At 34.5% G+C, this 13,691-nt stretch overlaps 1 protein-coding gene across 1 annotated transcript; it reads left to right on the forward strand.

Moving 5' to 3' along the window:
* Window positions 1-6,943: 6,943 nt before the first annotated feature.
* LOC146907527 (histone H3.2-like) lies at window positions 6,944-9,007 on the forward strand. The gene has a single exon (XM_085725542.1). The coding sequence runs from the start codon at window positions 7,001-7,003 to the stop codon at window positions 7,439-7,441; it is 441 nt and encodes a 146-aa protein (XP_085581668.1). The 5' UTR covers window positions 6,944-7,000; the 3' UTR covers window positions 7,442-9,007.
* Window positions 9,008-13,691: the final 4,684 nt, after the last annotated feature.

Genomic DNA, 13,691 nt, shown 5'->3' on the forward strand with positions numbered 1-13,691 from the left:
TTTTATGTTAAACTTTCTTAGGTCAAATTTCGTCTAAGTCCTTTTTTGGTCAATTACACTTTAATCCCCAAAGTTCCAAATATTGCAAGAAAGTCCATTTTTGTCCAGGTCATCTTTTTTTTCTTAAGTTTTTTTTATTTTGCAAGTTGGTCCCTTTAATTCTCAAAATTGCAGGATGATCCCTGAGTCCAAAACACAGTAAAGCCGAAGCCAGCTAAGCCAAAAGTCCACATGTCAACAATTCATTGGTCCAATATCACACTTGGCAGCCTATAAATAGGCCACATCACCCAGTACAGTGCAGAATCAATCATTCAACGCCAACTCATCAAAAAGTCTCAGAAACAAATCATCATTTTCTCTCTCTATTCTGTTACGATCAAAACCTCCAAAAACTCAAGAACACCGAAGAACACAAACCCTAATTTCTATCAATGGCGATGAATTTGAAGCAGTTCTCAGAGATTCATTGAAGAATCTTCATCATCGAACTCTTGCTTCTGCAATTCGAAGCTCAAGTTCATCACCTAGGTGACAAACCTGAACGATCACAGAAGCGAGGCATAAAGAGTGAGAAGAAGAGAAGATCGAAGCGAATTCTGAACCAGTGAAGCAGAAAGAAAAAGAATAACTGATTTATTTTCAGTTCGAGACTTACCAGAAGCTTCGCAGGATCTAATTGTTCGAATCTCCAAACAAAATCAGGTAAACGTCCAAATCCTTCTCGTTCTTGCTTCAAATCATCATCGAAGGATTAAAAGTGAAAGTAAACGGTGAATCAAAGTGAGAACTCCAAAAAGATTCGAAAAGTTTGAAACGAAACCCTAAAATGTGAAATCACGAAGGTTCACCGTTTATTTTTCGAATCAAAGCTTAATTTCGTCACCAGCGTAGAAAATAAGACAAGTTAGGGTTTAGTTTCAAGAAGATCTGAAAAAGTTTGAAAACCCTAAGTGCCGTAAGTTCAAAGTCCGATCTATTCCGTTTTCATCACAATTTCATGAAAATAACCGTAGATCCGTAAACAGGGGAGGAAGACGAATGTTTCTGTATAAAAAGTTTGAAAAAGTAGCATCAGATCGTCGGAGAAGATGAAGATTCATCGGAATCTTCATCTTCCTCCGCCGTCCTCCGCCGTCCTCCCCAGTTTCCGGCCAGGTCAGAGTCTTAGAGAGAGAAGAGAGAGTCTGAGAGTTAGAGAGAGAAAAGAATGGGACGAATGAGGCTTGGACCGGCCTCTTGGAATATATAGAGGGATTGAACCAGACCGGTTCACCTGAACCAGTCTGGTTCATCCCTGAGCCTTCGTCCTGTCCGTTGGATCTGGTTTTGATTTGCATGTGTGGTCCTGATTTGCTATTGTTGTGTGTCCCTCTCAGCTTACCATGCGCTGCACGCTCCTAGCCCTTGGATCTAGGGTTTTGATGGAGTTGGATCAATCCAACGCTTCTGAGGCGTTTGGATAGTCCAAGATCCATCAAGACTTTGGGCCTGGGCTTGTGTTGCTGCAGATTTCGTTTCCCTCATGCATCTTTGCTATTTCCTAACACTGTTTTGCTTTTTACACCTCTGTTCATGATCAAAATTACTTGGAAAATTCTATAAATTTTTGTACATGTTCTTGTTAATTTTTGTGGTGTTTTTATGCATTTTGTTTACTGAAAATCTTGATGAAAAATATTATTGCATTTTCTTGCTTTATTTCCTTAATTGTTTGAAAATTCATGAAAATTTTGTCCAAATTCTATTTCAAATTCTTGATAATTGTTTGTGATACATGTTAGATGATTTTGTGGGTTTATTGCTACTGTTTGTGTTTGATTTTACTGCATGCATGTGAATCTTGATTAGTTACTTAGCTTGCAAGGCATTGTGTAGTTAAATAGTGCAAATATGCTTAAAATCTGCTTTAAGTTGCCAAGTAAATCATGTTGCCTTAATTCTCATTCCAAGACCTGATTCTAAACCTTTAAAATGTATTGGAATGTGAGAATTATAGGTCATATGGTTCTTGCACTCTAGGAACAAATTTTAACCATATTTGCACTCACTTTCTATCCTTTATGTTCTAGTGTTTCTCTTGCTTTACTTCCTTTGATATTGTCATGTGCTACTAACTCTTTTCATTTCATGTTTCATCATTTCATAAGCATCTCCATTTCATCCCATATTCATCTCTATTTCTTTCTTGCAATTTAATTTGTACCAAGGATAGAATGTAAACACTTAGGGGTTTTGTAATATTCTTCCTTTATGCACTTTTAATTTTCTTGGCAAAGAGGCCATAGAATGTATCTAGGGTATGATGTAAAGGACAATGGACTCTAATGATGTACACCGACACAAGCACCGACACATGCACACACATCACTATATAGTTAGAATATGCATGTTTAGATGTATGTTTAGGATTGTATGTTTAGATGTATGTTTAGGCTTCATACTTAGAAAAATCACTTTTCCAAAAAAAATATGAACAAACTTCACTCAAATCATTTTCCAAATAAACCTTGGGGTCAAAACCCCATTGAATTTTCCTTTTATTTTCTTAATCAAACTTCAATGAAAAATAATCAAACTTTGACTTCTTTTGCAAATGACTAATCCAACCCCACTTTTTACAATCTCATGCCCTTGAGGCCTCTTTCCATTCTTCAAATTCATTTTCAAATTTAAAATCAACCAACAAAAACAAAAACATTTTTTGAGAGAGAACTACGGTGGATTTGATCCCTTAATCGGGTACGTAGGCAAGGAACAAAATTCCTTCAATTCAAATAAAATAAAAATCCAAAAACATTCTTCTCCCTCCAATTCTTCATTTAGAAAACCCTTAGGTTTAAATAAATATTTTCAAATAGCATTTAAAAATAAAGCGCGCGCGTAGAAATTAAAGACGGTTCCTATAGGTTACTATAGTCGTTATGGGTGCCTAACACCTTCCCGTAGCGAAAACAACTCCCGGACCTCGATTCTCAAGGGTTTTGCTTACTTTTTCCCTTCCCAAGAAAAAATAAGATATCACCGGTTAAAAAGGTTCAAACGTAATCAATGTTTGACACCCGAAAACCAAGATAAAACATATATCACAATTGCTTCAATATAATGCACTAAGATAAATCTTGAAAGAATATTGGGAAAATATATTTGATATGAAACTCCATCTATCATTAATTATGTTGAGCCAACTTATTTATAGCCCAGTAGGATGAATATCAATTTATGAATTAATTTTCCCAATATTAGGGGGAGATAATAGGTAGTTGAAAATGTGAACGTGAAGTTTAAATAAATTATTTGAAATGAAATATTATTGTCTCATCTTGATCCTCAGGATATATCTCGTTTTCAAAGTTAAATAAATCAAACATCAGCTGCTGATGCTCCAAATGAAATAGATGTCCTTGTAGGATAATCTACTATGCAAATGAGTCTCAACCGTGCCTGAAGCATGGTAGATAAATCAGTTGCAAATATAAAAAGCCTTGAATAAGAAAAGGAGCTTAAAGGAATGATAACCCAAACGAGGATATAGAAACTCTAAAAGAGTTTTCTGACATAATTGATTTTCCAGTTGCAGAAGAACTTATCAGGTACCTGAAACTTATGAAATATTAATAAATTATGTCATGAATGAAAGATCTCAATGGAATGAGATGGAACCAAAATAAAGTCAACGTTCACGTGTTTTTGCATATAATATAGCACTATATGTGATAAGTAATAATGAGGATCATGAGTTAAAGTCTATTAAAGTTATAGATAATTAAAATATTTACAAATGAAAAGAGACAATTCTAGTGAAATCAAATTCGCTTCATAAAGTAGAATTTGTTTGGACTTGTAGTCCGCACACTCGAAGGTGTGAAGTTAAATGGATATATATGATTTTTCGCGCAAAAAGTGAATTAGTATGGTTTAATACATATATAGAGTTTGATATGTTCATCTGAAGTGAATTGATAAATATCTACCATTTATTTTTAAGAGGCATATTTTGTTTAGAGAAATACTCACCTGAAGTGAATTCAAGAAGTTTTTCATACTTGATTAAGTTTAGTAGTACATGAAAGACTCAAATTATATTTAAGATGTGTTATAATTTATTTGGCTCACTTGATAGTGATGATTATATTAAACTTCCTGAAGGATTTCATTTGCGTAAGAAATACTATCAAAGTTATTGAAAAGATGAGATCAATTGTCCATTTTAAGGATATGGAAATTAATTTCTTATAATCAATGTTGTGATAATCGTATAAATATTAAATCCTGATGAGATTCTAAAATTTGTTATATAAATGTCGATATGAACAAATCTAATTGATTATTTAATAAAATGACTGTGACGTCACTTGATGTGAGTAAAGATCACGTCCTCAAGAAAATTATAAACAATTTGAATTGGTCAGGTAAGGATACTAATGTATTTTTCTTATTATATATATCGTGGTATTTTATTTTTGTCAATGTTAGTAAATACAAATATTGCAGTAAAGTCAAGCATACAATTTGTATCTTAAAGAAACAACAGTATCATCCGATCTTTTGAAAATATTAGCAAGTGGAGAATGCTTTTTGTTAAGGATTATGATTTCACACTTATAAGAAACTTGTGATTTTCTAATTTTATAAGGAGACTCTTTCTACAACTCCATATGAAGACAATATCTCAAGAACTGCTAATTTGGAGAAGAGCATGGACATATATCATATCTTTCTATATAGTCATCGTCAAGTAAAGATTTTGGTAACTAGCATAAAAGATTATTTAACATTCTTCATCTCATATATAATTGTCTTTAGAGGGGGAGATTCAAATGTGTTATGCACTCTTTTTCGCTTAATCATGGTTTTATCCCATTGGGTTTTCCTGGTAAGGTTTCTAACGAGTCAGATTATGACACAAAAGGATGTTGTACTCTTTTTCCTTCACTAGAATTTTTTTCCCATCGGGTTTTTCTCTAGTAAGGTTTTAATGAGCATATCGTCGATGGGCATCCAAGAGAGAGTGTTATGAATATTATTGGATTTCCATTTCCTTGATCTTCCACATTCTTATAACTCCCATTAGTAAATGGATTGTTAGTGATGTTTACTTACATTTCATCATTCACTTATTATTTGTATCCTATAAATAGGACTCAAGTTGTATTGTAAAGAACACACTTGAAAAGAAATACAATATACTCTCTTGTTCTTCTTTTATCCTTTTCTCTCTACTTTTCTATGTTGTACAATATCTTGCAATACTTTAGATTAATTTCATAACATTTTTTATTTATTTAATTTTTTAATCTGAGTTATATATAATCCATTAATCCTTTTAAATAATTTTTTGGGTTAAATATGTTTTTTTAATCTGAGTTATATATAATCCATTAATCCTTTTCAATAATATTTTATGTTAAATATGTTTTTTTAATCTGAATTATATATAATCTATTAATCCTTTTCAATAATTTTTTGGGTTAAATATGTTTTTTTTTAATCTGAGTTATATATAATCCATTAATCCTTTTCAATAATTTTTTGGGTTAAATATGTTTTTGTCCCTATAAATATGTCAACTTTTTGTTTTAGTAAGAATCAATTAAAGAAAATCCATGTGGAAAGTTATTAAATTGTAAAATTAAAAAAATAAACTGTCATTGTGCTATGACTGCATATTCAACTGACAAGGCAAAATGAAGGATAAAGTGGATGAATATGAAATGATAGGGATAAAATCTAAACTTCTTTTTTAGTAGGGACTAGAACCGTATTTGCTTAATATTACAAGGACCAAAATCGGTATAAACCCTTTTTCTTTTATAGCCTCGATTCAAGAACATTCTTTATTTACAAAAATAATTTAATTTTCTTTTTTTGACTGGTAAGTTAATTAAATATTTGTGTTTCCTTTTTTACTATTTTACTTTTTTGTTCTGGCCCGGCCAGAACGCCAATCCTATGACGACATTTTGATCAAACCCTTTGGACCAAAGGGGCGGTGTCCTGAGAGAGCATGCCTGTAACAATGTGTGCCATAGCACCAGATCACGCCTCTCCACTCCCTGCACCGTACACTTGGCCACCAACAGCTCCCTGATAAGGCGCCACATTTCACGGAAGTCGTTCGCGTCTCCTTCCTCTATATAAGGATGTGATTTAGCGTCACCCTCGAGGTACGATTCATTTCCCACACAATTTCACACATTCCATCTCATTTTCTACACTGACTTGAGCTTTAGAGTAACGTGCTTGCAGGAACACCCTTCGTTCCACTGCGAAGTCCGCATTACGGTTGTGCCTGAGCATCGCATCGTTATCGTTGCTTTCATCCGTTTCTACCGGACATATCACTTTCCATTATGAATTTTTTGAATATAAGGGTTGTTTTGTTTAAGATATTTATTTTATTATATTTTTGTGAAATAATTTAGTGATTAAAATTCCACCTTTTAAAGTCAATAAGTTAGAAACTCAGGGTTCAAACTTCGGCCACTATGATACATTGTCTATACCAACTGAGATATGTAACGGAGACAAAATAGACAAAATTAAAAAACATTATTAATTGCGTACAAATAGATTTAATGATTACTTTAAAGATTTATTATTAATTACGGTCAAATATATTTTTAATGCTATTATCTTCATATTTTATTTAAAGATACAAAAGAAAAAAATTAAGTCTTAAAAAATAAGCAATAAATTAATATGTTTATTTGTTATATTTTTTTAAAGAATAGTTATAATTGTTATTGAAAAACTAAATAATTTCTTTAAAAAACTGAATACCTTTTGACTATTTTTTAGGGGACCTTTTGACTAAAATTTATTATATCCTTCCATTTCATATTTATTTAAATTAAATTTGACTTTCTTGTTTCTCTCTATCTCAAAATTCTATTTATTTGTTTCTCTCTCAAAATGTAAATTAGATTTGAGCATCAGCAAATAAATTGTCAATATATAATCCACCCCTTTTATCTCATCTCTCTCAAATCTGTCAACAATGGCACGTAGCAAGCAAACTGCCTACAAATCGACCGGTGGCAGGGCACCAAGAAAAGTCGCTCGCACGACTGCTTGGTTTGCCGCTCGCATGCCAACAAATCTCATTCGTATGAGTGCTCAGTCCACCGGGACAATCCGGAACCCTCACCGTTTCAGACCAGGAACGGTTGCACTCCGTCAAATTTGGAGGTTTCAGAAGAGCACTGAACTCTTGATCCAGAAACTTCCTTTCCAGCGTCTTGTTCGTGAGATCGCTCAAGGTTTCAAGTCTGGCCTCCGTTTCCAAAGCTCTGCCGTGTCAGTGCTACAAGAAGCGGCTGAGGCATATCTGGTTGGTCTCTTTGAGGACACTAACCTCTGCGCCATTCATGCTAAGCGTGTAACTATCACACCCAAGGATATTCAACTTGCTAGGCGCATTAGAGGCGAGCGTGCTTGACTTTCTTGTTGTTAGGGTTTCATCATGTATTGTTTGTGTCAAATTATCTAATATTGTAATCTTGCTTAAAACTTTATCAATCGAATAAAATATCTTTTGTTCTCTCTGCTATCTGTTCTTTGAGGCTAATTTTAAAAAAAAAAAAACTGGGATATTTCACAGTCCTAAATATAGGAGAGACGAACGTTTAATATGAGACCTTAAATCAGTAATTCCCAAACCTCCTATGAGTCCTTTTTCACTCACATTGAATCTAATTTCAAGAAATAAAGAAAAAGGTTGTTCCTAATAAACAATGTTTAGGTCATTTTCGAATTGAATACAAAGTTCTTGCTCTCTTTTTTAAATAAATTAAATTAAATAATATTTTCACCATCTCCTAATTTTAATTTTGTTCACGTATTCTCTTAAAAATATTAAAAAAATTAAAAGAAATTATAATGCAATGTATAAAAAAAATAAGAGGGATAATAAACCACATGCAATGATTTTAGATTAGATATGAGATCCTCATATTCAAGCTAAATGAGATCCTTCTCAACCTAATACCGTTAAGGTTAACACAGATGGATACCTGGAAATGATGGGTTCTAGGGCGTGTGCGCGATTGCTATAGATTAAATGGCGAAGCTCTATCAGCTGCTACGTGGCGTGTTGGAGGGGAAGCAGATCTTGGTTTGTGATTGTTGTTTCACCTGGGCTAGGTTTGAAGCCGATTGTGAAAAGCTTATTTTGGTGATCAATGGCAGATCTTGTATCACAATGAATTTGGGAAGATATGTTGCTCAGATTAGGAAGAAGATGAATAGCTTTATCTCTCTCGAATTTGTATAGGTTAAAGCGACTGGAAATAAACTAGAAGATATCATGGCTACAATAGCCCGTCTAAAGCCGAGTCAGATTTGGATGGAGGATGTCCCCATTTCTGGCAAAACCCAATTGATTCTGGATATATTTTTCTAATAATACCACTTTTTATTTTTATTTTTAAAGATATGAGTTTTCACTATAAAAAAAAAAAAACTATGTAGGTTTTGAAGGAGTGATCGTAAATCTTTCAATTCAAGAAAATTGTATTAGTTGACCAATGCTCATGATAGTTGATCTTGCTTTGTCTGAGTGAATGATTTGCAACCGAACTTATACGATTTCCACATACTCAAACCGTTTGGTTATACAAAGAAAATAGTACTATGCGTGTGATTAGGTTAATGTTACTTAGGGGTTGTACTTGGGAATGGTTGATTTACTTCAACGAGCAAAACCAAATAAAACGATGATTATGTCATGTGCTCTAGTTCACAACTTGGTAATTGGATTTGTTACCGTGTTGACGGTCAGTCCATTCGCCATTTTTAAACCCTCACTGTTGCTTGCACATTTTCACTCTTCATATTTTTTTTGTAACTTAGTTTCGTGCCCGTGCGTGGGTTCGCTAGGTTGCACCTGTGATTAGTGATTTTGTGTTAGAATAGATTAGGGTGGGTCCGCTTACTTTGTAATTACACGATGTATTCCCATTTGGGTTAATCTTGGGTCAGGTTTAATGTCCCCCCAGTCTTTGTATCTGGTTCTTTTTATTTTATATAATCTTTTCTTTGCTTAAAAAAAAAAAAACTTGGTAATTGGGTCTAGCGTCTACAATTTCCTATTTAGTGTCTACTCCAATGTCTTAGTGATTAACACTATTCTCTGGTTACCACCCTTAATGTCTTAGGTGAATCCATAACTGTTGTGAATTCGGACAAAATCACACCAATGAAAAACAATGATGTGTGGAGTAAAGGAAGTAGTAATCAACGGATAAAGTATCTTCAAGCAACAACAACAACAAACAGTCCTAAAACTAAGCGTAAAGTATCACCACAAGCATAATCAAAGAAAACAAGATAAGAAAGCAAGAAAGAAAACAAACACATTCAAGATGGTAACCCAGTTCGGTCCAATATGACTTACTCTGGGGGAGAGAGCAGCCCTCCAATCCACTAAGATGAAAGTGATACAAATGAGTTACAAGAAATTAGCTTAAAAGCTCACAAAAGAACAAGACTTAATTTCTACCCATTTTTCATGTCACCCACACTCACAATGAATCCTAAGAGAGAACACAAAAGGAAGTTTTTTGATCATACCAATGGTGAAATCTCACTACCAAAGGTGTTTACAATGTTTTCCAACCCAAGAGAACCTCACTACAAAGACACTCAACCCTAAAGTTACCTCCTTTGTAATCCAAGTTTCTCTCTTTTCAAGCTCCTTCAAAAATCTGAACAGAAACACTTATATAGCAGTCACGATTGGCCAAATCGTGTCACGATTGATGCATACGACCCAAGGTACGACCAACCTTATCCTGAAAACGTGTCGTATGTGAAAAACCGTGTCACGATTGAACACCCAGAAAAACATGCTTCCTGCCAAGAAAATTGTGACACGCTTCATAAATCGTGTCACGATTGGGATTTTCCCAGCATCACAAATTTGAAGGCAATTTTTCAACAATAACCTTTGAAGGTTTGAAGAATTGTCAAATTATTGTCGCAAAGGCCTTAAATTATATGTCTAAATTATTGCATATAGCAGAATTTGATCAAACCTCTACTTTACATGATATGAGATTGACAACTATAGATTTGATAAAACAACACTAACATTTATGTTTTAAATTATTAAATTAATGCATTTATGTTTCCAATTTTGAAATCTACTTTATCTGAGGATGAGGCGACCAACGAGGAATAAGCTTTGATAAATTTCCTTTCATTTTGTTACAATTCTATATTTACGTCCTCTCAATAAAAGGGTTTTAAGCTCAGTCCTCTATTAAAATTTGACCAATTTAAGGCCATAAAAATTGTAACAAAATTACTATGTTCATTCATTGTTATTGTTTTACTCTATTAAAAATCTATTGCTTTCTAGTGGCTAAGTTATTTTTAGTTGGATCTGGATTTGAAGAATTATGATTCTGTAATTGAGAAATGGAAAGCGTTCAGAGAGAGGAAACGAAGGGGTAGGGATGAAGATATTGGTTGTCTAAAACAAAGGAAAGTGTGCATAGCTTAATCTGATGCATTCAATTTAATCTAATGGTCAATACTTGTTCCTCTCATCTCTCATTATAAAGACTCCTCTCACTTGATATGCCCTATATATATATATATATATATATATATATATATATATATATATATATATATATATATATATATATATATATATCATGAACTAAACGAGTCAAACTATACTCTCAAGTTCAACTCGTTTATTTAAAGAGCTTAATTTTTAACTCAAGTTCGACTCATTTGGTTCATGAACCAAGTTCAACGAATCAATTATCGAATCGAGTATCGAGTTATTTTCGAGTTGGTTCGGTTCATTGCCAGCTCTAGTTATGACAGAGCTTTACTAAGATTTACAAGATATAGCTTTCTACGACTTCCTGGCAAACTGGTGGTCACTGGGATTGTTTTGCAAAAGGCCTTCATGTTAAAGTCGTGAAGACACACCGTTCGGAGTTCAATCACGCAGAACTTAACACGCAACTTTGCTAGGTTAGGATCTCAACCTTTGCCACTAAAGTGTTACTTTGGTTGAGCCTTTGGCCTATGACAATAGTCCTATCTAAATCCCAGAGTATATCCTTATTCCAAGATTTAGTTAACGTTCAAGCAATCTCTCTTGATCCCTTCACCATTCGATGCTTAAGAACAAATTCATATCAAACAAAAAATTTCCACTACCCTTACATGGTCAAGTTCAGGGAGTTATAACATTAGAAGTAAACGTGATCAATTCTCGAATCTAAAGATTTTAAGTTAAAACAGAATGTTTGAAAGAGCCTCAGCGATATAGCTTTATGTAAGAAGAATAAACCGCCATTGAAGGTGGAAGAAGAAGCTTCAGAGAAAGAGAAAAGATAAAACTGATTTCATTTATTGTGAAAGGTTGTTACAAACAGTTTATATAGGCAATAGTGCCAGCTCATGATAACTCTAACTAACTAAATGCACATGAAAGTACAAGTAAATGAAATTGTAAAATACAAATGAATTTTAACTAGTTGTCTTGCGCGCCAAGTTATCTTCTTTTGCTTCATTTTCTTCATGTGTTATACCCCCTCGCAAACTGGAGGTTGGTAGATATCTACCATCCCTAGTTTGAGCATACATTCATGAAATTGCCTGGGACCAGAGGCCTTGGTGAATATGTCAGCTGTTTCATGGTGGGAGGTAACTGGTAGCAAGCGCATGACTCCAGCTCGAATTTTCTCATGCACCAAATGACAATCTATATCCAAATGCTTGGTACGCTCATGAAAAACCAGATTAGCTGAGATATGCAACGCACTCTGATTGTCACAATAGAGCACAGGCAAACGGGAAGGGGCTTGTCTCACATCATGAAGGAGAAAACAAAGCCATTGCAGTTCTCTGGTTGCAGAAGCCAAGGCTCTATATTCTGCTTCAGCAGATGAATATGAGACTGTTGGCTGTTTCTTTGATTTCCAGGAAACCAGAGAGTGTCCAATGAAGAAACAATACCCTGATATAGAATGATGAGTATCCACACATCCACCCCAATCTGCATCACTGAAGCCAAGCAATTGAAGTTCAGATGAATGAGGAAAGAACAGACTCTTGCCTGGAGAATGTTTCAAGTAGCGTAAAACTCTAAGTGCTGCTTTGTAGTGAAACTCAGTAGGAGAAGCCATGTACTGGCTTAGTTGTGGGCTGCAAAACCTATATCTGGACGTGAAGTAGTAAGATACAACAATCTTCCAACCAAACGCCTATAGCCAGTAATGTCAGTGTAAGGAGAGCTGGTATCTTGTGACAAACGTATGGAAGGGTCAAGAGGAGTGGAAGCTGGTTTACAATCAGTTAAACCTGCTTCATCAAGCAACTCTAAACAATACTTGCGTTGACAAAGAAAGATGCCTCTAGAAGAACGTGCTACCTCTAATCCTAAGAAGAATTTGAGTTCCCCTATGAAGAGCCTGTTTCAATGAATCAAACTCTTTGAGACATGTTCATGCTAAAATTATATCATCCACATATACTAAAATCACAGTGTATGAAGTAGTAGTGATCTTAGTGAACAATGTGTGATCAACAGTGGCTTGAATGAATCCCTGAGCATACAAAAACTGTGTAAGTTTCTCAAACCATTGCCTACTGGCCTGTTTAATTCCATAGAGTGATTTTAGCAGCTTACAAACTTGACCAGGTTTGGGAGAAGATACACCTTGAGGTACCTTCATATACATTGCTTCATGTAAATCTCCATGTAGGAAAGCGTTGTTTACATCAAGTTGATGTAAATACCAACCATGAATGGAGGCTAGAGCAAGCAGTACTCTGATGGTGGATAACTTTGCAACAGGTGAAAAAATCTCAAAATAGTCCAGTCCTTCAGTTTGACTGAATCCCTGTGCAACTAAACGTGCTTTGAAACATTCTATAGTACCATCTGCATGTCTCTTTATCTTATACACCCATTTGTTACCTATAGGTTTGGCATCTCGGGGAAGGTCAGCAAAAACCCAAGTATGATTAGCATTGAGTGCCTCTATTTCTGCCTGCATAGCAGTCAACCACCTAGAATCTTTACTAGCTGAAGAGAAACTAGTGGGCTCACCTTTGCTTCATTTTATTCATGTGTTAATACTTTATATATCCCAAGTAAAGATGTTTATAACCTCACCATGTCTAAACCATAAGAGGGGTTTAGCTCATGGTGAGCTGAACCTTAGAAATGATGATAAAAGAAAACATACATGAAAACATGAAAAGAAAATTTGATAGATTAAACAAAGCTAGTACAAGATTACAATCCTTGAAGGAAAATGGAGAGTTAAAACCATCACCAAGTAATCTAACTCCAAACTTCTAGAATCTAGCACCCATGCTCATCTACGGAGAAGATGAGATGGAGTGAGTACTCTAAAGCCGCTAACCCTAGCTGAAACCTGGCATATCCAATTCAATAACAAAATTTCAGACCCTTGACACCAACACATGGTTACGTTGTCCTTAAGGCCTACCACTACAAGTTGTACCCTTTGGTCATTTTACAAATGAGTTATCTTTATCCAGCCCTACTGATGCTAATATATAGCGTCGACCTAGCATTAGCCTAACCTACACAATGTTACACATCTCTAAAAGTTATAGCGTCGGCTTATCCGACTCTAAAACATTTGTTGACAATTTTTTTTAAATATACAAATATATAGAAAATATAATTA

Source organism: Medicago sativa, chromosome 7 (assembly GCF_051527215.1).
Source record: "Medicago sativa cultivar Bolivia chromosome 7, Bolivia_mono, whole genome shotgun sequence".
NCBI classification, from domain to species: domain Eukaryota; kingdom Viridiplantae; phylum Streptophyta; class Magnoliopsida; order Fabales; family Fabaceae; genus Medicago; species Medicago sativa.

What these genes read in the sequence shown, in the direction of transcription:
- LOC146907527 (XM_085725542.1), top strand. Translation starts at nt 7,001, where the DNA reads ATGGCACGTAGCAAGCAAACTGCCTACAAATCGACCGGTGGCAGGGCA.